Source organism: Lepisosteus platostomus, chromosome 7, assembly GCF_059453375.1.
Source record: "Lepisosteus platostomus isolate fLepPlt1 chromosome 7, fLepPlt1.hap1, whole genome shotgun sequence".
Taxonomy (NCBI): domain Eukaryota; kingdom Metazoa; phylum Chordata; class Actinopteri; order Semionotiformes; family Lepisosteidae; genus Lepisosteus; species Lepisosteus platostomus.
Genome location: NC_142617.1, coordinates 49,002,057 through 49,024,717, shown reverse-complemented (window position 1 = coordinate 49,024,717; position 22,661 = coordinate 49,002,057). Strand labels below are relative to the sequence as shown.

At 38.7% G+C, this 22,661-nt stretch overlaps 2 protein-coding genes across 8 annotated transcripts in view; both read left to right on the top strand.

Annotated features, from left to right (window-relative positions):
• Positions 1-3,618, top strand: part of nedd4a (NEDD4 E3 ubiquitin protein ligase a) — a 48,473-nt gene extending 44,855 nt beyond the window's left edge. For all 6 annotated transcript variants that reach the window (XM_088640939.1, XM_088640937.1, XM_088640938.1 and 3 more), the window contains 5 exons: positions 249-308; positions 406-513; positions 720-816; positions 1,466-1,538; positions 1,627-3,618. In XM_088640939.1, the coding sequence (XP_088497065.1) occupies positions 249-308; positions 406-513; positions 720-816; positions 1,466-1,538; positions 1,627-1,729 (441 nt within the window). In that variant the 3' untranslated portion in view covers positions 1,730-3,618. The remainder of the gene's footprint in view (positions 1-248; positions 309-405; positions 514-719; positions 817-1,465; positions 1,539-1,626) is intronic.
• Positions 3,619-14,053: 10,435 nt separating this feature from the next.
• prtga (protogenin homolog a (Gallus gallus)) overlaps positions 14,054-22,661 on the top strand; it is a 57,396-nt gene continuing 48,788 nt past the window's right edge. For both annotated transcript variants that reach the window (XM_088640933.1, XM_088640932.1), the window contains exons 1-2: positions 14,054-14,201; positions 16,510-16,812. In XM_088640933.1, the coding sequence (XP_088497059.1) occupies positions 14,135-14,201; positions 16,510-16,812 (370 nt within the window). In that variant the 5' untranslated portion in view covers positions 14,054-14,134. The remainder of the gene's footprint in view (positions 14,202-16,509; positions 16,813-22,661) is intronic.

The following is a 22,661-nucleotide window of genomic DNA, read 5'->3' as shown; positions in this document are numbered from 1 at the left end:
ACACACTTCCTGGCCAAATAAGGAATAAAATATTTTGTTGTTCAATAATTTAGCAAATATGTGACCATCTGAACAAGTAATCCATAACGGTTTTTATATTCGGCTAAATACATAAGTATAAAATATTCTCCTGTTGATACAGTAAGACTGATTTTCTTATTCCATCATGCAGTTTGTTACTTGTGGTTGTATTTGGTGGTATTCCTTCACCATCCTGAGTCTTAGTGTACTTTTCTCTTTTATTTTAGGGATTTTATGAGTTGATACCCCTGGATCTCATCAAAATATTTGATGAAAACGAGTTGGAGGTATGCCCACCAATCTCATTAAATATTAGGGAACAAATTAAAATTTGAAGTATTTGCCTCCATAATGCATCCATTTTTGCATTTTCCATCCACGCAGCTGCTGATGTGTGGACTCGGTGATGTTGACGTAAACGACTGGAGAGAAAATACGAAATACAAGAACGGCTACTGTGCCACACAGCCTGTCATCCAGTGGTTCTGGAAGGTAAACCTTTACCACACAGAGCTCTGTTGAACTGCATTTGCCACAGTCAGTTAAAGGACACATGGTCCGACAGAAGTGTTTCTGTTTAGTTTAATGACGAGGATCATCTTTATATAGCATCTTAGCCTTACTGTATATCAATAAATAGACCGCTGTCAGCATAAAAGGGCAAGGACAGCAGACTGGGAATGGTTTTAATCTTGCAGACGGTGTTGCTGATGGACGCAGAGAAGCGCATTCGCTTGCTGCAGTTTGTGACTGGCACGTCTCGACTGCCCATGAACGGGTTTGCAGAGCTATACGGTAAGATTTCCCAAGCTTTCCTACTTTCCAAACTTTAAAAGCCCCATAGGTGGCAGGTGGAAAAAAAACCTGGGTATTCACTCTTGGAGTTTGCAAAAGGGTAACTTTCTTAAGAAATAGTCTTGGGCCTGCCATGCTAAGGCAGTAAAGGCTCTCACCCAAAGAAGAATTTGAGCCTTTTATAATCCAGGTGTGATTGCTTCGAGCCTGGGTCATGTCACGAGCTGGACTATGACCGGGATTCCCTCAGCGGTGTTTGCACACCACTGAGGTTAGGTTGGGATTTGTCTTGGAGACACAGCGCCCCCTGCAGCCTCTCGAGCGCTTGCAGGTTTGCAGTACTGTCGGTGAGGGAGGCACATCTCCAGTTAGCTCTGAACCTCTAGTACAGGGCGCTGTTGCCTGTGATGTGTTAAAGATGATTGATTGGAAGGTGGACAAGTCAGAGGAGTCTGACCACTCCTTCTCCTTCCCCCTGTGTGCGGTCACAGAGTTCATGGGGTAAATGTGAAAGGCACACAATTGGTCATTTCAAATCAGGTTAGTAAATTGTGCAATGAAAAAATATATATATGCTCAATATGGAGGATTTAATTTGCTCTCCCATTTTCTCTTTGAAGTATTTTAACTTTTGATTTGTACAAATTAGGATCCAATGGCCCACAGCTATTCACCATTGAGCAGTGGGGCACACCTGACAAGCTACCCAGAGCTCACACTTGGTAAGAATTTGGAATTCAACACTTCCTTGTAAGTGATCCTCATTTGTTTCTTATTTGACGACTGTTTATTTTCTTTTTTGTTTTTAAGCTTCAACCGCTTGGATCTGCCTCCTTACGAGTCTTTTGAGGAGCTGAGGGAGAAACTTCACCTGGCAATAGAAAATGCACAGGGTTTCGACGGGGTTGACTAAGTTGTGAAGCAGGCTTCAGTGTGGGAGAGTGTCCACTGGAATGCCTGATATTGTTGGGAGACCATAGCGCTGAGTGACGGATCAACAGGACGTTATCCCTCTGGAAAGAGTAGACCTACAAATGGCTAAATATGATATCTCATTTTAAGACAGAAGGGGCTATCTTGAAACCTTTAAATGAATTCCTTTAATTGCTTATTTCCTTTATATCTGTTATATTTTTGAGGCCACTGTAAACACGATCTTGTTTATGTCACTGAATGTCATTAAAGCTGACAAAACACTGTATGTAAATTGTAAGAAGTGAATTGAAGAAAGTCGCGTTTCTCACACTTGCCAATGTTACTGGACATGGGGGAGGCTGTGTTTACTGTGTGTAAAGCTCTTATTTCACGTTTACTTGTTCAGCATTTAGAATTTAATGGCATGGCGTTGTGCTGTTCATTATAAAGCAACATAACTTTATACTGCAGATACTATACCTTCTGACGTTTCCTCTCATTGGGAGTACCATTTGAAATGAAGAAACACAGAGAGTCTTAGCATTCTGCTTGGACAGTATATAATATGCTGCTCTTTAGAAAATAAATAAATTGTTGCTGAGGATGGTACACTACCACACGCATTCCCACAGTTAGTCTTTTCACTCTAGTTGCCAATGCTAGATATCAGATTAGGAGCGTTGATCTTTCATAGTGTTGGTCTGGACACCATGCAATGTGTTGCGCTGGTCCCTTGTCAGAACCTATCTGGTAATAGACATATGCAGTGAACATCAGCTTCACTATTTGTCTCTTAGTTGCCCAAGTGTTTTTTAAGAAGCAGGACATTCCATTTCCTAATTTGTGGGTCGGCCTTTTTGATTTGGAGTGAACCTTATCCCCCATTTCATTGGTGACCCATTTTCTTTTACATTTGAATGTAGGCATTAATAGATGAATGTTCCATTAATAGATGAATGTTGCAGTATCCTCAACAGAACCATGCATTTTTCTTTTTTCCTACTAAGCTGTGTCAGGGGAGCAGAGATATTGGATTCTACAAGAAATTTTAAGGATTCCTCCCATTCTTTGGTTCCTGAAGCCCACAGCTGAAATGATTTCCTTCCTCTTAAAAAAAGTAATACCTGTTATTTCCATCTTTTAAAATGTAATAGTTTCCCATTATATTATACAAATCATTCTGAGACATCCTCTGAATAATTTGCAATGAAAATATACGTTTACAAGTGTCTTATGTGTTTACAAACTGCTAAAAATCTTACACTTTCTAATCTTTTAAAAGTTTTTTTAGTGACTTCTTATAGAATAAAAGAGCACTTTTGTTTCAGTTATTAGATATGTTTGTAAATGGTCTTAAAATTACTGTCAAATTCTTAAGCCTTTATGAACAGACTTGTAAAGTGTAACTTATAATTGAAAAATGTCCTGCTTTTAAGTAGTCTATATTTGACTGTTGAGTAAATGTTTACATGTAAACATTGTTGAGTATAAGCACATATTTCTTTCATTGGTTATTTACCAGGTATAAGACTGTTAAATTGTAATGCCTTTCTTCTCTGTAATATATATAACATAACACTTTGTTTATCAGTTTGTAATATATCAAATATAAACATCTCTCTTCTTAATCCTGAAGGAGAAATATTATCTGATGTGAAGAAATGTTACTTAATTACAGGTGTTAAAATGTAAATATTTCAAAAACCATTCATTGCATTGTATTGTCATTCTGACAAAACATGTTACTGAATGTGCATTTTTTTAAAGAAAATAAGTTGTGGAACAATCATGTGTTCCAATACCTTGTATAAACTATTTTAAAGCTGCACGCCACATTAAGAGGTGGCATATTTTGGAAAATGAATAAACTGAAGAAATACCTGCTAATCCTTAATGTCTGAGTTTTCTTTGTTGGCCAGTGTCACATGTGGGACAGTACAAGGGCGTGGCTGTTAGTGTGGCTGGTCCTGGATTGTAGCCCAAACGGGAACACCTGAGTGGAGTCCGCATGTTATCTCCATGCCCATGTGGATCTTTAGTGCTGGTGCAGGGATGTAGTCCTGTTTTATGTCCTGTGTTTCTGTGGTAGGCTCCAGGATGCTTCATGGAGCCTCCTTATCATCCTTTAACAGGAATAAGAGTCTTTCTGATAATGAATGGATGAATATTTACTTCTGTATCTGTCATTGTGAAGCTTTTTCATGGAAAAATACCCTGAAGAATAAAACCATGATGGTGATTGTTATTCCTTATAGTAGAGAAAAATAGCAATGGTTGTGCTAATAACACTAGCCACAAGTGTTAGAAATTTGTTCCAGAAATCTCAGTGTTCCAGTGAAAAGACACTGGTGGGGGCATATCGTGCTGCTGATTCCCTTGAAGCCAAGTTTTATTACGTTTCTCTTGTGTTTGCGGTGTTTTGTGGGCCGTTTGTGGTCTTTTCTGAGGGGCTGCCACTCTTCTTCTGTTTTGTGGTCCAGGCTGTATTGAGGCTGTCTTCTGCCTCCTGTTATCAGCATCTCAGAAAGACTGCTGTGGTTCCTGCTGCAGCCTGTGTTTTGCTCCGCAGTGGTTGCAGACTGGTCGTGCCACTCTAATTTGGGGTACCCGTAAATCTGCAGTGAGCAGAGGCTGTCTGCCGCTGGTCATCCCCTGGGCTGTGTTCCACAGGCTGACTGCTGTTTGCGGTCCCAGTTTCTGATTGCGGATGTGTGTTCTTCACTGCCCCTCCTGTGTACTGTTGTGCACTGCTGCTGTGCTCGTCTCCTGCTTGCTTGATCTGCTGCCAGCTCCTTGGTTCTGCTTCAGCTGTGGGCAGTAGTAACTTCCTCTTGTTGCTCTCACTATAGTATCAGTGTTTGCTGCATGTAAAGGACAGCAGTGACAGACACTCTATATCCTCTAGACTGGCTGTGCAGCTTTGGATCACTGGAGGCCGTGTTTAACTGTAATTTTTTTCTCTTATTCTCATGATTTAGTTTGTTACCACTCATTTTGTTTTTAAACAGTGTAAGAGAATTGATCACAGTCAAAGCCTGTGAACTGTACACTGTTGGCCTGTAAATTCAGTAGTGCCATTTCGTCACATTGTTCTCATATTGATTGTAGCTGTCTATGCCACCTTCCCAAAATTTCTTCAAGTGCCATTGCCAGTTCTGAACTTTTTGGGAAGTCTGTGCAATTTGCTCTGTTTAATATCCCATTGTTAATTCACAAGCCTCTGATTCTCATGCGAGTTTATTGTTGATCGGAAAGTGTTTTCTTATGTCTTACTGAAATCTGCCACCTACCAAATTATGTTTTGCTGGTGCATGAAATTGCTTGTACTGGAACTGGCAAAGCTGGAAGCTCCTGTGGCTCTGGCGAGGATGGTAGTTCCACAGCCATTCGTCACAAAGATCCTACTTCTGGTTATGATTCAGGAAATAGGTGGAATGTCAGAAAGCACTGCAAAGAAAAATTAGCAACTAAAATTTGTTGACCACCCAAGTATTCATTCCCCTGAGTCAATACTTTCTGGAAGCACCTTTAGCAGAAATGACATTAAAATTACATTAAAAAATTGTAATTCGACAAAACGGACCATCATCGAAAAGAGGTAAATACTTTTGCAAGGCATTCTTTGTACTTGTGTTGGTATGTAAAATGTGACCCATGATTTGTGCTTTGTTCCTGCACCTCGACAGAAATCTACTTTTTCTGTTTTTTTTCCCATGCTTGCTAACGACAATGGTGAGTCCTTGAAACCTTGTCTTGTGCTGAAAGATACAGGTCTGCTGCTGTCACACTTCTTTTAAACACATGTCCTGTTCCTAATTTTCCCTTTCTTGAAAATATTCTTGATCCAGTGCTTACAGCTCAATTGCATTATTTTTTGCATCTTAATAGTTGTTTTAGTGTTCAAGCAATATTACAGATCATATTATAAAAAGTAATAATTATTAAACTTATTACTAGTAAAGTACTATATCATTATTTGTTAGGGACCATGATCTTCCACCAGATGGCGATGTTTCTCCAACATGTTGAGAATGCTCACCTATATAAAGTACAGTACCCGAGATAAGGTACTGAAATCCACTTTTATCTTTTCAAATAATAATGATATTATGGATTATATCCATAATAAACTTTTAAAGTTTTTAAACTTTGAAACAAAACGTCTCCTAAATTATGTGCAGATGAGCACTTGCAGTTACCACAGAAAGTCCACATGATGGCTTCAAATTGCACGTCCTCTTGTATTCACCCAAGCATAACACGGAATGGCGTGTATTGAATCCTTAAAATTCAGGGATTATTGCCCTGAAACTTATGATAATATTTTGAAGTTTTTTACAGCCTTTAACGGAGATAAAATAATATTATGCAGTTAATTAATTATAAAAACATTAACTTTCGGGTTAATTTTCATATCTCGCAAATATTGGTGTTTTTAATAAACTTTCTATAAACATTCTTCTTGCCTGTTGAAGTGCAAAATCATGTTTTGCCGAGAGGAGAGCAAGCTAGCAGTTTGTGCTTCGTTAAATTATCTGCAGTTACGATACTGTTTTAGTACCTATAATTAATTAACTTTACAACTAGAAGCAGTTTACCGCTATACTTGTAAAACGCTGAAGACACTTGATTACCGAAATGTAAATGCAAACGTAAGAACTAGTAAAATATAAAGTGTTTGATGGTTGCTTTAATCAGTAATGCGTGTGTCATTTCTGCATAAGATTGTCATTGACCAAATCTTTAATATATCCACAATATTGTGTAACTGTATCACATCGTTAAGTAGGAACTGATCAAATAAAACAGAAGAAACCCAGGTGGTCCTAGCTGAGACAGATTTACAAGAGTTGGTTTAATTTTGTAAATGCACCACATTCATTATGCATGCCATGTGAAAGATGCCCCGGATCGATTCGGAGCCGGATGGGCAGAGTAGGGGATGCTCCGGGTCCGTAAATGTGTTCGCGTCCTAAAATTAACCTTTTTACGACCCAGTTTTACAACGAAACTAAACATCTTTAAACAGCTTCGACCAAAATAAAACCTCTCTAAATAAGACCTCTGTCATCATCCGTAGTGTTTCCCAGTTTCGCTGGAGGTGCTTTGCATGCGTGTAGTGTGTTTGGCATTTGCCTGCATATCTTACAATAGGAAATTAATTATAACGTTGGATTCAAACGTCGGACGTTCTTACTGTGCAGCACTGTTTTATGAATCACTCAATCTTGCTGTTTTCTGTGGCAAATTACATCAAGCAAAGATGAGTTATTGCATTTGATAAATTCTCTGCTCGTCACGTTTGCTTTCAATTACGTATTTCAACAATTTTGTATATTTAATGTAAATTAATTGTGAAAATTGATTTGTCACCGATTTACAGAGCAAGAGCAACTTATAAGATTTATCTCACATTAAACCACTTTCACACATATATACCATGTATACTACAACTATTTTCTGTACTTATATAAATGAACAGGGACAATTAATCTCAGCACTGCCTATGTGGATAATTCATTAAAACTGTTCATCACTCTAAGCTATATTTTGCTAGCCGTACACGAGGCACGCCCCTGACTGCACTTTCATAACTGGGATGAGTCTTGCCTCAGATAGTTCAGAGCACGACGGAAGTAAAACAAAATAGACCTGTAGTTTGAAATAAAAAGTCCGATTGCGTTAAACCATTGCTCGACTCCGCCTTTCCCGAATGGCAGCTCTCCCTCTCCTCCACCACCACATGTGCCTCAGTCCTGCTGGGAAGGGACCACCCTCTCGGGGGCGAGGTCACAGGTCACGCGCAACTCCATTCAGGCCCCCGGACTCTGTAACAAAGGTGGCCATGTGGGGTCAGTGGGGATGGGGGGGTTCTCAGTGGATGACACCGCACCGTCCAATAGGAAAGGGTCCTAACCTGCCGGAACTCCTTCCACTGAGGCTCCTTTAACATTCATAACATGATAATGACTTTTACTCTATTGATCGGGCCTCAGACTTGACCTGTGTCCGGGCGGCCTCCATCCCATTTGGCCCATTCACAGGAAGGTACCTTCAGTTGAAGATATCTGAGGGGCCGTGTTTCCAGACCCGGTGAATTGCAAATTCCAGGAAGAAAAAAATAAAAACTTGACAACTTTTAAACGACTGTCTCCTAGAAGAGGCGAATTGGGAAGTGTTCCTAATTTCCACGTGCTTCTTTCCATCGGGTCTGTATTCAGGAATGTATTCACTCGTATTCCGCTGCCTAAAACAAGCAGAGCACATTGCATCCCAGTACTTGTGATGTTTTTTGGATGAAAAGCATTCGCATGAATATGAAAACAAATGTGACATGGTGGGATATCTCTCAGTTCTGTGTTCTTTAGCTACAGGAGTTGTGTGTGAAAGAGCCCTGAGACCCTCTTCTCTTTTCTTCAATTTCCCATTCAGGAAGTAGATCTGTCCATTTTATACAGTATATTAGTTGACCAGAGGGAAGAAGAAACGCACTATGCTGCTGTTGTTGTATGATATGTTTGTTCAATCCAGATTACTGGACTAAATGAACTTTATCTTGCTGGTAACCTTCACTTTGTTCCTAAGAAGTTTTGTGTACGTGAAAGTTAATTTTGTAATTCATTCAGGATCATTTTCTAGAGGAGCTGAACAAATGCTTCCTTAACTGGAGCTTATTTTCTTTTTATATCTGGGAATTTTGTTTGCTTCAGAAAGAATTTCAGCACCAAATCTTACAACAGGCATTGTACAAGCATGTACTGTTTTTAATTAAATGTTTTTTTTCTTTTTGTGCAATATGTATGTAAATCTTCTTGCACGTACATAAGGAATGGTTTTGTCGCAGGAGATATTACAGCTGGGCCTATTGTCCGTCTGTTAAATAGAACTCTGTTGACAGAGGTCACTTTCCAAAGAAATGGATAGCAGATCAATATCAACATTTACTCAGCAGCTGTCAGGGTACTATCAATATATTTTATAATTACCCACCCCAATTTTAGACTTTCTATCTTGCATTTATAGGATCTTGCTTGACACCTTGTGTACAGACAGTACTTCTTTAACCTGCAAGCCTTCCTTACAGCACAGAACTCATTGCAACTTCAGACTCCTGAAGACTGGTCTTCTTGATCACTTATTGCTTATTTGTTTCAGGCTTTATTGACTTTGTTTAATTATATTTAAAATATATTTTCTTTTTTGTACTAATTCAAATTAGGTCTCCACTTAAATCCTTTTTTAATTTAATTCCTGAAGACAGCCTACTGAGATCGTCTTTAACCCCTGGGAATCAAGTCAGGATCTGCTCCATGATCCCTGATATAAAGCAGTGGTGCCCAGCCCTGATCTTGGAGGAGCACTCTGTCTCTTCTGGGTTTTGCTCCAGCTGAGTTCTTAATCACAGGTTCATTGACTTCAGTTTTCTATCTGGGACATATCTGTAAATTCAGTTCTTAAAAGGTCACAAGGGATTGGTAATTGGTATCAACCCTGTACCAATATCTGAATTTCAGGGCTGCCCTCACTCACAGGTAAACCTGAAATGTAACCAACTAGATCTCTGAAGAAGTAAAAATAACACTGATAAAAACATACAATATCATTCTCTCCCGTGTCTGTGAGTAAGAGCTGTTTAGTCAGAGATTACATCAAGCAGGTTGAGGAGAGGATATGTAAAGTTCTATGCACTAAAGGTACTGGAAATTGAATCCTTGAAGTTGGGTATTTTTGACTCTCAAGATCAACTGAAGAAACAAACTAATAAAAGTATGAATAAGAAAGCAGATCAATTAAGTCATCGGTTAGAACTTGAGATGCAGAGCTCTGGAGGAAATAAAAAACAGCACATACAACAGTAAAATGTTCCTCCAGGACCAAGGTTAGGAAACCATGCTCTAAGGTTAACAATATCCACCTTGTCTCTTGGGAAGTCTATATAGTCCCAGTCGGTACAGGCAATGTTCTGGTCTAAGAGTGTATTCGGTAAACCACACACTGTAATGATGTCTGTGTGTTACTTGGTTCCATCTGATTCCCATTTGGTTGTAACTTCAATATGGGTGCACTACAGAGCACTGTTCTTGCAAGAGGCTCATGAGTTCAAATACACGCTATGGTATGACTGTTGTGCCCTTCAACAAAAGAGTTTTCCCTTAGTGGTCTAGTCCATGCAGCTGAACAAATGGGGACCCCCAATTCTGGGGTTTAACCCTGTGATAGACCAACCTCCCATCTGGATGGAGTGAAGCTGGTTCTATGGCATGGAAATTGGGATTACCTCTGCCATGATGACTCACTAGGCTGGAGTACAAGGACGGCTTCAGTTTATGGGAGGGGAGAAACTTCAAACTGAGTTATGAAAGACATTTGGGTAGCCGGTGTAGGGTCAGGTGTCTGTGAGAAAATCAACTCATGTGCCACAGTAATAGCCGTGCTTTAAAAACATCTGCTTGTACTGCAGGAGAATCATCTCATGAATGAGTTTTGCAATCCCTCTGAAAACTAGACTTTATGAAGAGTGTAATGTTATTCCAGAAAATACTCTATTGAGTTTCAAATAAACCTCCTGTACAAGCTTTAAAAATTCTGAATGACAATGAAGGAAATGCTTTATCTCGGTCTTTTTTGTAATATCAATTACATGGGGGTAAATGAGATTAGAATTAAATTAAACAATTTCTGAGGCAGCTCTAAGTAGAAGAAAGTTACATATAAGAAAGTACCTGTTAATCTCCCCTGGCACACTGCATCTGAGCCTGAGCTGTGCAGTCTAGCTAGACTTCATGTTGCCTCTCATCTTGTAAAGCAGGTAACCATATAGTTATTGATTGATCGGTTGTGTGCAGTTCTTTTAATAATTATTGTGTCAATACAATCAGCCCACTTAACCTCAGTTTTAACAGTTTTGAGTTCAATATTGACTCATTTAGTAGCAGAGGTTGTGTTAAATAGGCAACTAATGTACAATACTTAAATATAAAAAGCTTTCTATGTCTCTCTGCTTTACAAATATAACACAAAAAGCTCAAAAGGCTTGTAGAGCTGGTGCTGAACTGAATAACTAATATTATGGATTTAATAGGTGTTTAGCATTGCTGCCTCACAGCGCTGAGGGCCTGGGTTCAATTCTGGATCTGGGGAGCTAACCCGTGGAGTTTGTATGGTCTCGGTGTTCTCTCCAGAAGCACAGGTTTCCTTCCACAGTCTAAAGACATACTGGTGAGTTAATTGTGCCCTGTGTCGGATGGGCGTCCTTGCACCTGTTGCTTGCTGGGATAGACTCTGGCTACCCTGTGACACTGAATTGGATGAAGAGCTTAGAAACAGATGGATGGATGCATCATGTAATCCTAGTGCATATGCAGGCAGAGTGACACAAAATGAGACCTAAATTACTGGAATTGACAGTACTCTGCACCTGTAAAATATACAGAACATCAGCTTTTCCTTCTCTGTTTTGTCCTTGTCCTTCTGTTTGTACTTGTATTATCACTGTGTCATGGGTGTTTCTTTTAGTAATGTAGGGCTCTATATTATAAACCAAGTGTTGGAAATCACTGGTTATTATTGTGCATTTAAAATTGAAAATGGCAGTAAAAAAATCAAACTTCCACCTCCTATTCAACTGTATCATTGCAATCTAACACCTGCTGAACCAGAGAATATTATATTCTGGTTTTTGAATAAGACATTTTGACAATAAGAAGTAATTGAAGACTAGAAAGACTTTTAAGCCATGGGATCTATCTGCTTGCGCTTTTATGAACTGGTTCCAATACAGAAAAATCTCTTTTTGTAAAATGGTCAACAGGGCTATACACAGAATTGTAAATGGAGTCTTACTATTAACAATTTACAATTTTAAAATAAAACATACAATCCAGTTTTAACACAAAACCTTTAATTTACATTCAACATTTTTAATATGCTGTCCTAACATTGCTTGATTTTCTTATTGCTTCACCACATTGTCTAGAATATCTAAATGATACTACAGTATAATACTTTTCCATTATTTTCATATGTAGTTTCTTCAAGCACTGCATCAGCATGTAAGGCTACATTACAGTTGTGTACAGTGCATTCAATTTCAACTGTAGGGGTTTGCCCTGCCTTGAATTTGGGATAATTCCTTTGAATTTACTTTGACAATATTTGTTATATCCTCCTATTTTTATATAATGTTTAAACATGACTATTTTACCTATTATCATATCTAAATAATTATAAAAAGATAATACTCTCATATAAATTAGAGTGAACAGTGGTCATAATATATATCCCTGAGGTACCCCACTAATTACATCATTCCAATTTGAACAATTTATCTGCACTTTGTTTTATCCTTTAACCAGGTCTCAATCCAAAGAAATTCATTTTTTTGCATGCCAACCACCTGCAATTTTACAATAATAATAATTAATAATAATTGCTTACACTTATATAGCACTTTTCTGGACACTCCACTCAAAGTGCTTTACAGGTAATGGGGGATCCCCTCCACCACAAGTGTGTAGCTTAATGTCTTATACTATCTGTTTGATTGTTTCCCTTGTGTCCAGATGGGTTTTCTCTTCTTTCTTTCCACTTTCTTTAGATAGCGAGACTTGATTAAGATGACTAGTCACTAGTCAAGATTACTAGTTGACTAGATTAGGTGTCTCTAAACTGTCCCTGTGTGTGTGCCCTGTAGTAGCATCTCATCCTCCACAGGTGTTCAGATTTCTCCTGTGCTGGGTGCAGGGTGTGCTATGCTGCCATTATTACTTCTTCCTTTTTTGTCTGCCTTTGAGAATTTGTTCATTTCTCATCACGCAGTGCACTGCCTCTGTCAGGCTCCTCATCTTCCTGATTGGCACTCCTGCACTTTTTAACACTGAGTGGTCAGGAGAAATCGTAAGGAACCAAGGAAGTGATCACATCTCACTTGGCCATTGCTGCACAATGTAAAGTGACATTCCTTGCATTTTCATCAGATTATGTTCAAAATGCAGCTTCTATACAGTGATGGCGGTACCAATGGCCTGTTTCTGCAGAGGAAAATGTCAAATGCCACCATGACTGAAACAGACAGTTTTCAGCTGACATTCACAGGTATATTTGTTTTCTAGTACAATGTACAGCCAGGTAGGCAGCACTCAATTTAATTCTGTAGTACAGTAGTTGGCATTGCTGCCTGGTAGCACTGGGGCACTGGGTTTATTCCTGGACCTGGGTTGCTGTCTGTGTGGAGTTTGTATGTTTGCCTTGTGTTCATGTGGGCTTACTCTGGGTTCTCTGGTTTCTTCCCACAGTCCAAGAACATACTAGGAGGTTAATTGACTCCTGGGAAAATTGTTCCTAGTGTGTGAGCGCATGTCTGTGTTTGTGTGTGCCCTGCAATGGACTGGCGTCCCATCCAGAGTGTACCATGCTTCACGCCCATCGCTTGGCAGAGTAGATTCTGGCGTCTCTGCACAACTGTGCTGGATATAGGCCTTGAAACAAACTTCATTTTAATCAACAATCATGGAAATGCCTTGAAGATCACAGTGAGAATGATTTAAATTGACTGAAGAATTTCATGTTGTGAATTCAAGTTGTGAATGGGGGAAATATTCTACTCAGGAACTTGTAGTAGTGTCTTGCAGTGATGGGATCGACAGAGACCATATTAATTGGGATACATTGACTTGGATTAGAGTGTTCCGTTGAGTCACTCCAAAAGCAAAATCTCTTATCCAGTAGTGAAGATTATAGTGAACACTATGAACATAAATTTCAAAGGGGAGAGGTTAAAAAAAAAGATTGAAAAGTTTCACTTTTTTGTATCCAGTTTTGTACAAAAAAAAGATAAAGCGCATGACTGAATTAGATGTTTTTATAAAGGTAAATATTTCTGATGAACGGCTTATGCTGGGAATTAATATTCATGTAAGAAAAGAGTGCAGTACATAGCAATATGTGAATTTACAAATGGAAATGGACATATTTATCTTTAAATCATACGTGCGTAACAAATATATCCCATACATAACAGATAATGAAAGCTTGGTTTCTTAAAAGAAAATTAAACTTTTTAAAAATATATTTATTCGTGAGTTGAGGTAAACAGGGCAACTGAGGAGAAGAAAAAGCAACTGTATTTCATTCACAGCCTCAAACCTGACACGCTGCTTCGTACCTGAATGAGCTGTTTTTTTTGGATGGGCTGTTCTTGACTCAGGGAAATTGGCGGATTAACTCTTTCTTTTTCCTTCTTCTGCTATACAACACAGTGCTGGGGGGGTTGTGGGTGTATCTACGCTCAGCGAAAAGTAGTCCCCGGTGCAATCAGTGGCGCTCTCAGTTGAAAGCAGGCTAGCAAAGAGTAGTGTGAGAGGCAATAGTAGTAGAATTTAGCATGCCTAAACAGCCGGAATAAATGGCGTCTTTTAAACGGAAAATATATCAGCGTATGCTGTTTTTTGCGGTATTTCTTCCTATTTCAGGTAAGTGTATTGGATTGTAATTGAGTTTTTTATTTTTATTTTTAAAAAGGGAGATTTTTCTTTCTGAGAATGTGCATCAGTGGGAAGACGAACTGACCATAGGAAGTATCTCTTACCCCTCTCGCTGGCCTCTTAAGATGACTTATTTTGACCATAAATGTATCTTCCTAAACTACTGGTTGTAACCTCGGATGGGAGCCGAAAACAGTCTTATCAGTAAAATTAAAGTTAAGGTCACTGTAATAATGACTTTTTTTAAACATTTAACAGTGGACACGTTTCCTATCTGGAAGTGTCCGAGCAGGGCAGCGCAATGGCCGCGCTGACCATTCAACGGGGCATCTATTGTCCGATCTGCCCCATGCATTCCCAACTGATTTTAGTTCAATGATTCAGTCCTTTTTCCAGGGTTTTTAAAAATCAAAGATTCCCTCTATTCTGGAGTCAGCAAGCATTATGCAAATAACAACATTAGTGATACACGTGGATTTTATTTTTTTTCCCCCAGAAATTCTGTAGTTGTCTAAATCTAGATTATCCCTTGTTATTTTTACACTATTCTACATGTGGAGCTCAGTGGTCAAAGCTTTTTCTCTCTTTGAAATCATTATTAACTTTGTGTAGCTTTACTGAGAATATTGGCTTTAGCGCTAAACATGTAAAACAGTACTGTACATCGATTAGCATGAATAATGCAGATCCTTTTCGCTGCGCACGCTTTTCTTTAGTCGTTTTTGCTGTCAAAGATGCAGTTATTTTTTCCTGTTTTGCAAAACACATCGATTGAAGTAAGAAAGTTGTTTTTAAGTCAACTTGGAAGTTCCTGTGGTTCGTTTTTATTCGAATTGTCAGAGACTGGACTAAGTGTGTGCGCGCGGACGAAATGGTTTAAAACTTTTGACGTAGCCTTTGCATTATCGATAACATTGACAAAAATAACGAAAGACTCTTATCTTGTATGTGGGTTGATTAAAAATGTATCGATTAATGCGATAGCGGCTCAGTTTTTAGCCTGTGTGCTGCTGCTGTTCATTTTGTAGATCGAATCCCTTGGGAATATGCAGTGTGGCTCGGAGTGGCTCAAAAAGCTGTATATGATCGGATTAAAATTCAATTGAAGATTTGCACATGGGACACAATCCATGCTTGTGGTTGCCTTTTAAATTTAACGTATTAAAGGAATATGTGCAGCAGCACGTAAAGAGAAACTGTAGTGCTGGACCAGGGTTTTGGTGTTATCTTAATTTGGACAAACTACGGATGCGCACGTAAACACGCCGCTGCAGCGGGAGAAGTCGGGTCTGTTTGAACAGCCGAGAGCCGCGAAGCACGTGCAAAACACTGCGTGTTAGGATACTCGCTCAGATAAAGGGTGTTAATCGTGTCTTTGCATTTCAAAGCTGAGCAATTAATGCCCGCTTTTTTCGCACCTCGCAATTCATAATCACCTCTGCGGGTTTTAAGGTAAAATCCTAGAGGGGACCTCAGAGAGCGAGATAACTCCCTAACTGATGTTGCGGGTCGGTCCTATTGGGAATTGCCTAAGGACGCAGGGAATGTGTTTTTAAGTACTGAAAACGCTGTTCTTTTTTTTTTTACTAAAGTTGTCATGCTATGCTTTGGGGCCAAACATAAAATATCAAATTGTAAAACTTTTTTTTTAAATCAACTTCGTAGTGCTCGGGTAACATTTGTTAAGGGAAACGTCCGACTTCAAAAAAAGCTTCACGATTACTTCTCGACACGCCCGTAAAATGAGCAAATAGCTTGGCCTCAAATTCTTCTCCCAAAGTGATGAAATTTTCCATTTCAAGAATTCTTGGAATGGTAACCTGCTGTTCCATTAGCAGTAGCAATTCAACTGTTTGCTCTTAGCGCTTTTTTTTACACACTAGCGAAACTGTGCATAGGTCTGCTTCTAACAGAGCTTCTTTTTCAAGAAGGGCAGCTTCCCATTTAAATGGAGGCAACTTTTAAAATCCATGCTGAGAGTTCAGTGCAACAATGTCTGAATTAATGGGAGGCCACTGAATCTGAGACTTCACAGCCAGTGGGCCTATGAGGCATAAATAATTAGATTAAATTGCCAGTAGCACAGAAAGGAACATAGAGATGGAAATATGATTACAGTATCCCAGCGTGGTAAATACTAAAGATGGCTGAAGTCTAAGCCCTGTGTTTAAGCTGACCTTTGAGGCTGAAATGCAGGAAATCCCACCACCAGCCAGGCTGAAGCTTAGTGAAATGTGTTATGTAAGACCGTGGTCCCCTGTTGCCTAAGACTAATTCCACTTTCTCTGCTTTCCAGGTGTTTTATGTTTTAGTGAGCTGTTTTTCATCAAAGAGCCCCACGATGTGACTGTAATGAGGAAGGACCCCCTGATATTAGATTGCCAAGCGCACGGCGAGGCCCCCATTGCTGTGAGGTGGCTGAAGAATGGAGTAAAAGTTGTGGAGAGTGAACGCGTCTATCCTCTCGCCAATGGATCTCTTTATATTGCGGAGGTGGAAAGCAGGAGAGGGGACAAATCGGACGATGGGTTTTACCAGTGTCTTGCTCAGAACAAATATGGAGCCATCCTGAGTCAGAAAGCTCGCCTTACTATTGCAAGTAAGTAGCTCTCTGGAATGCCTTTCTGTCCCAGATTCAGTGAGTTTTGTGGGCCTTGTTATTTAGGCATGCCGATGACCTAAACAGCTGAATGAGATTTACATCCCTGTTCACAGATACAGGTCAATGTGCTTGGTACTTCACTCTTAACTTCAGAAAGTCAGTGATTTAAAATGCTGTCATTTCTGTTTTGTCAAAAACAGGGTTATCCACTATGCTGAAACTCTGAGAATTTAATAAACTGTAACGGAATGATGCCTAGTGTTCACAGGAATCTGAGATCTGCCTTTTCATTATGCTTCCAAATAAGTTCCCTTAACATTAATGTTAATATTTAAAATGACAGAAATGATGAGTGTTCTTCATCCCCTCCTTCATAGATCAATGATAATGACAGTGTGTTAGTCGCATATTCAAATGTAGTGTTGAGCTAAAGTTAATTAGCCTAACACATGCATGTGCAGACATGTATTAAAGATTTACTTGTGTGTAGTTTTTAGTACACACAATACAGTTTTTGAATTGCTGTAGAGTCATAAATTTCGAAGCTGCAAAATGACTCTTTTAGGTAATAAGATAAATAAAGACTTAATACATTAATAGACATTCTGTGATTCAGAAGAAAATGAGAGTTTCTTGTATTGTTGGCAGGATGCTATCATTTTCTTTCAAGTTTGCTGTGATTAATGTTGGTGGTGGACTGAATAATTTCGCTCTTCAGAAATGCAATGCCCAATGTTGCGTTTTGGGAAGGTGAATTCTTTATACTCCTTCGTGATAGCTGAGGAACTGAACACATGAGGGAGGATAACGCATGTGCCTCTAAAAAGTTAGAGCTCAGATCCCAGAAGTTGCACTGCGGTAGAAAATGCAGCCATTCATGTGCAAATGAGGTAGCTGCAGGTTTAAAAGGTTAGAAGCTGTCCGGGTCGTGGGTTACCCTAGTGATGAAGAGCAGATGACCCCCATTCACTGGCCACTGCTTTCATGTTGCTGCCTCACAAAGTAAGTGATTGCCAGGAATTGTTCTTTTGGAATGCGTTTTTTTTTTCATATATATATGGGCAGGCCTTCCCTTTGGAGAGGCTGTGGAGTTTTATCTCCCGAGGACATCAGAGATGGTCTTTAGGGACCTTCGTCCCCACTACCCCCAGGGCCGTGCTCTCTGTTGTTCGACCAAGCACAAAAGAATTTGCCCGCTTTTCTGTTTCGCAGTCTTATTTCAGGGAAACCCAAGCTCCCGGAGAACACCTGGGTCAGAAAACGGACAACCTTTGCGTTTTTGAGCCTAGGGCAGGAGTAAAAGAAGGCAGGGATGTGTGTAGCAGTCTGTAGTATTTTTAAAGTCAAACTTTTGTGTCTCCTTAGATAAGTATCCTTTTTAAAACCTTAAAATATGACCAGTGTAATTTACTTCAGTACAGTAGTTTTAGCAAATATATTAAATTAACTTAGGAAACGGGTGTTTTGAAACTTCAGCAAGAACCAGGGCCACCTAGTGTCTGAAACGGTTTAAATGGCACCTTGATAACAGCCTTTAAGAAACACAATTTCAAATCCATCTAGATGGCCTGCAGCGATACATTTTGCAGTATTCAGACACCTAGTGCTACATTTAGTGACTACGAGCTTTGATATGGGACGTCTGTGTTGATAATATCTGAAAAAATGTGTATTAAGCAGAAAGTGAAAAGGATTAAGCCCATTAATTGCTAATCCTTCTAGTATGCAGCAGACAGGAAGTTGGTTGTTTATTTCCTTTCCATAAAAGGTGGAAATTGGATTCTTTAGAATGGGGCCCCACTGTGACACAGCTCTGCTGGTCAAATCTCAATTAGCCTGAAGCAGTCTTGTCTCTTAAAAAAGTTTCTGACCTGAAACATCTTGTTTTTCAAACCACTGAGCAAGTTAAGAACTGGCCTCATTGTGATGAATTCCTAATAGCAGCTGGGATTTGTAAATTATTGATTTTAAAAGTGTCAATATTTCAAGGCTCTGGATATAATACTTTTTTCAGTTTTTTTGTAGTAAAAACAAGGGCAAACATTTTAGAAGAGGTAGTGCTTTTTAAATTATTGCATAGAGAATTATGCTCAAGTTGCTTAGTAATTTTTGTAAGGAACTCTGCTATGTCTTTGAAGAAATTATTTCCTCATTGATGGAAGCTGGCTATTGTCCCAAGTTGATGCTGAAAGTGAAAAATCATATCTGTTCATTTTGACAAGAGTTTCTGACTTTAAAGGTTGGGAGAGTGAGTTTTCAAGCTGGATAATATGCTAAGAATCATGAAAAATACATTTTTAAAAGCTTTGAGTTGCTTCATGTTGATGTTTTTATGAGTATATTTTAAGTATCTTCCAAACTATAGATTATTTTGCAAGCATTGTGGAGTAGCAGTCATTTTGTCTTTGCACTGAAATTCAACACTCTGTAGCTGCAATTGAGTCTAATATCACAACAATACTCTTTGTCTGCAGAAAATGCCACACAGCCTTGTAAATGCAGTAGTAGTAAAAGTCAGAGTTAATGAGCCTTAGATTACACTGCAGATTACTGGTGGAAAAACAAATGTCTTTAAACACAAAGTAAGCATGTGAAAAATATATAGCACATTTCAGTGTGTTAATGTTCGGAGGAGTTAACATTAAATTATTTTTATAGGATGTTGTGTGTGGTGTTTTATTAATTGAGGGGGTGTGCTGTTCTGTGTTATGAACTTAAAAGGTGATAAAACCAGCCAGTGGAGTTTACAGGCTTGTTTTAAAGGGACACTTAGCTCTGATGGACGGGTCTATCTGGAAGCTCATAAAATTTGCAGGTACCTGAGAAACTTGAGTGTAGGATAAAACAAAGGTGGTGATTGGGAGTCTGCTGTCTGACGTGCCCTTCACTTTCTGTGTGTTGAATTCAGGAGGGAGTTGTTAGGGAGAGAGCTTGGTAGTGGGCTCTCACCTAGGATTCATGTGTATCTAAATTGATGGACTTTTATTGCACTGTCAACTAGCGAAGCAAAGAACACTTCCATTGGTGCAATTGTTTTGAGCTCTGCTACTCTGTGGAATTAATAAAAAGCTATTCAGCAAAGCCACTTTTGTCTGCTTGCCCCTGACTGTCCCTTTAGAAAGGGATTCCTTTGTGGGCAGTTGTTTGTCCAGAGATCAGTGACCAGGACAGCTGGGCCTATTGATCCCGGGAAGGGCAATTAAAATGATGACAAAAGAGCCTCTTTAGAATTTGTTTTGAAAAAGTTGTTGAAACTTATTGCTCTCATATCTTAAAAATAATATGTCTTCATAGTATTTGTGTATTACAATTGAGTGTATGCTTTCTTATAATTTAAGGCAGCAGTGTGGGGCTGTGGTTACTAGCCTGGTGCATGACTGCAAGTTCAACTCCCATATAGGGCAATGCTGTTAAGCTCCTAAACTAGCCACTTTGGGTAGATTATGCCAGTAAGAGGCCATGCTGTAGAAATGAGTACTCTCCAGGTTGTAATTATAGATGAAAATGTATTCTCAGTTGACTTTTGGTTAAATAAATCTTGATTAAAATGTAGTCCGTCCTATTTTTTTCTGAAAAGGTTTTCTTATGTTCTAGTTTTGGGTAATGTCTTTTTTTTGGTCAACATACTATAGTGTGTAATAGTTGACCAAAACCTTTTAAGCATACCCATGAATTTGAGGTTTTCTTTGATAGAAAGATCAGTTAACATGGGGGAGACTTTTGTAAATTGTGCTGCAAACATTTCTCCTAGAATCCTTTGTGATCAGTCATCCCTGTAGATATGGACCTTTTCTGTGAAATATTTTAAATAGAGGACTTTTGTTTCTCTTAGTGAAAAACATTGCATATTACCTTTTATGGGGGTGAAAATAGGTTTCTTTTCACTTCTGCTGTTCTGCTGTTATTTTTGTCATGTATTTTTTTCCTCAATCTTAAAAGATACCTTTAATGTTAAGGAAAAAAAACATACCTCCCAAAATAAAATGTAAACCAAACAAAGGTGTGTCTTTCCTCCGTAATATTCACACTAACGCTTTGCCCAGGAAAATGCCAATGCAGTCTTCCAGAGTTAGTGTCACTCCCTGATGTTTTGCCATTTTTTTAGAGAAAATAAGTACTGTGAGACTGGCCAGAGGGAATAAATGAAAATGGTTATTACAAGCAGGAAACCTGACATTTGGTAACCGGTAATATATGTGTCCTGAGGGCAAGTCTAACTGAATGAGTAGAGGCTCCTGTGTGTGTCTTCATGAACAATAACATGTGGATTTTGACACTAAATAGGATTACATGAAAGGTGTCAGTGGGTGTAGACTGACTTGCCACTGGTATGGGAAGCTTAGAGCATCTATTTGTTTCCTTAAAATTCTCATAAACATATTGCGGAAATGTTCTTTTTTTAAACCCAGGATAATGAAAGTGTTTGGTGAGGAGTTGCTCTACAACTTTCTGAGGATTCATTCCCTTAGTACTTTACTCCTCCATGTGCCGGACTGTTATTACCTCAGAAAATTTCTGCATGTCTTTCCTAATGCAGATATCTCAAATGTTTTTTTTGGGACGCTGACAGGTTCCGAATTCTCTGGAATGCAAAAGCTCCATAAATTTAAAATGGAAATTTTAATTCCTTAATGACATTTTCCTGAGTTTTATAAGTTACAAAAAAGACAAGAACCATATCAATAAGATATATTGTGGGCTCTCTCTTTAAAATGTATCTTACAAGTCTAATGCATCATCATGGCTTTCTTCTAACATCTTTAATTAAAAGAATTGTTTTGCGGATAAAAGCAGAAATCATTTTAAATTGCAGAGCCTTCATTTATCATTCAACTCCTCCGCCGATCATGTTGATTAATACTCTTGTAAACACCTGGGAGGCAATGTGGGGGATTATGGGTTTTAATCACAGGTGAGATTTTGTGTGTTAAAAAAAGTAATTGCAATTGTTTTTTCTAATTGAATAATAGCATCAGTCAAATGAATAATAAATGTAGCTTCTGATATTCCTTCCTGGTTATCAGATCAAATTAAATGCTTTTGCTTAACAAGTTGGGTATCAGAAAAGATAGATTTAGGTTTCGTTGCTTTCCATAAGAAAGCTTAGCTTGATTTTCCAGTGTTAGCAAGTGGAATGTGTGGTTAAGGCAAGAGCTGTGCCATCTTTAACCTTTAAGAAGAAGGCACTCTGACTTCATGAAAATAATGATAAAAAATGATCTCTCTTTGTCATGAAATGTTTCAATGACCACAAGACAGCAGCAGAAAATTAAAATGTTATTGAGAACACAAAACAATTTGAGGAACTCATCCATGGTTTGGATTCCAGTTGGAAACAGCTGGATGCTAAAATAAGCCTAGGAAATTCTTCCCTTATGTACATTCTTTAAATCCGGTGCATAATTGGACATATTGAATTTGTGTTTACATTTTGAATTTAAAAGGTTAGAGAGATGTGCTGTTTTGAATTGACACATGACTTTAAATGCTTTATAAGGTTAAGAAATCCCATGTCCAGGTTAATTACAAACTCTAAAGCTGTCCAGTAATTCCAGAATGACCTCTTGGCAAACCATTCTTGACACCAGGGAAGTGATTCATTGGCCTAATAACCCTTTTTGAAGAGAGCAGTACGAGCTTCTTTATTTCGATTTACAGCAAAGTGAAGAACGTGATACTTTTATCAGACTATTGTATTCACACATGCTGAATCTGGGACAGTATTCATGCACAGCTGTAGTTTTAAAGTATTTGAGAAGATGAAGTAACTTAACACGTCTAGTAACTGAGAATGTCCACCTATAAAGCATTTGAACAAAGAACAAGATAACTGGGGGTAGCGTTGA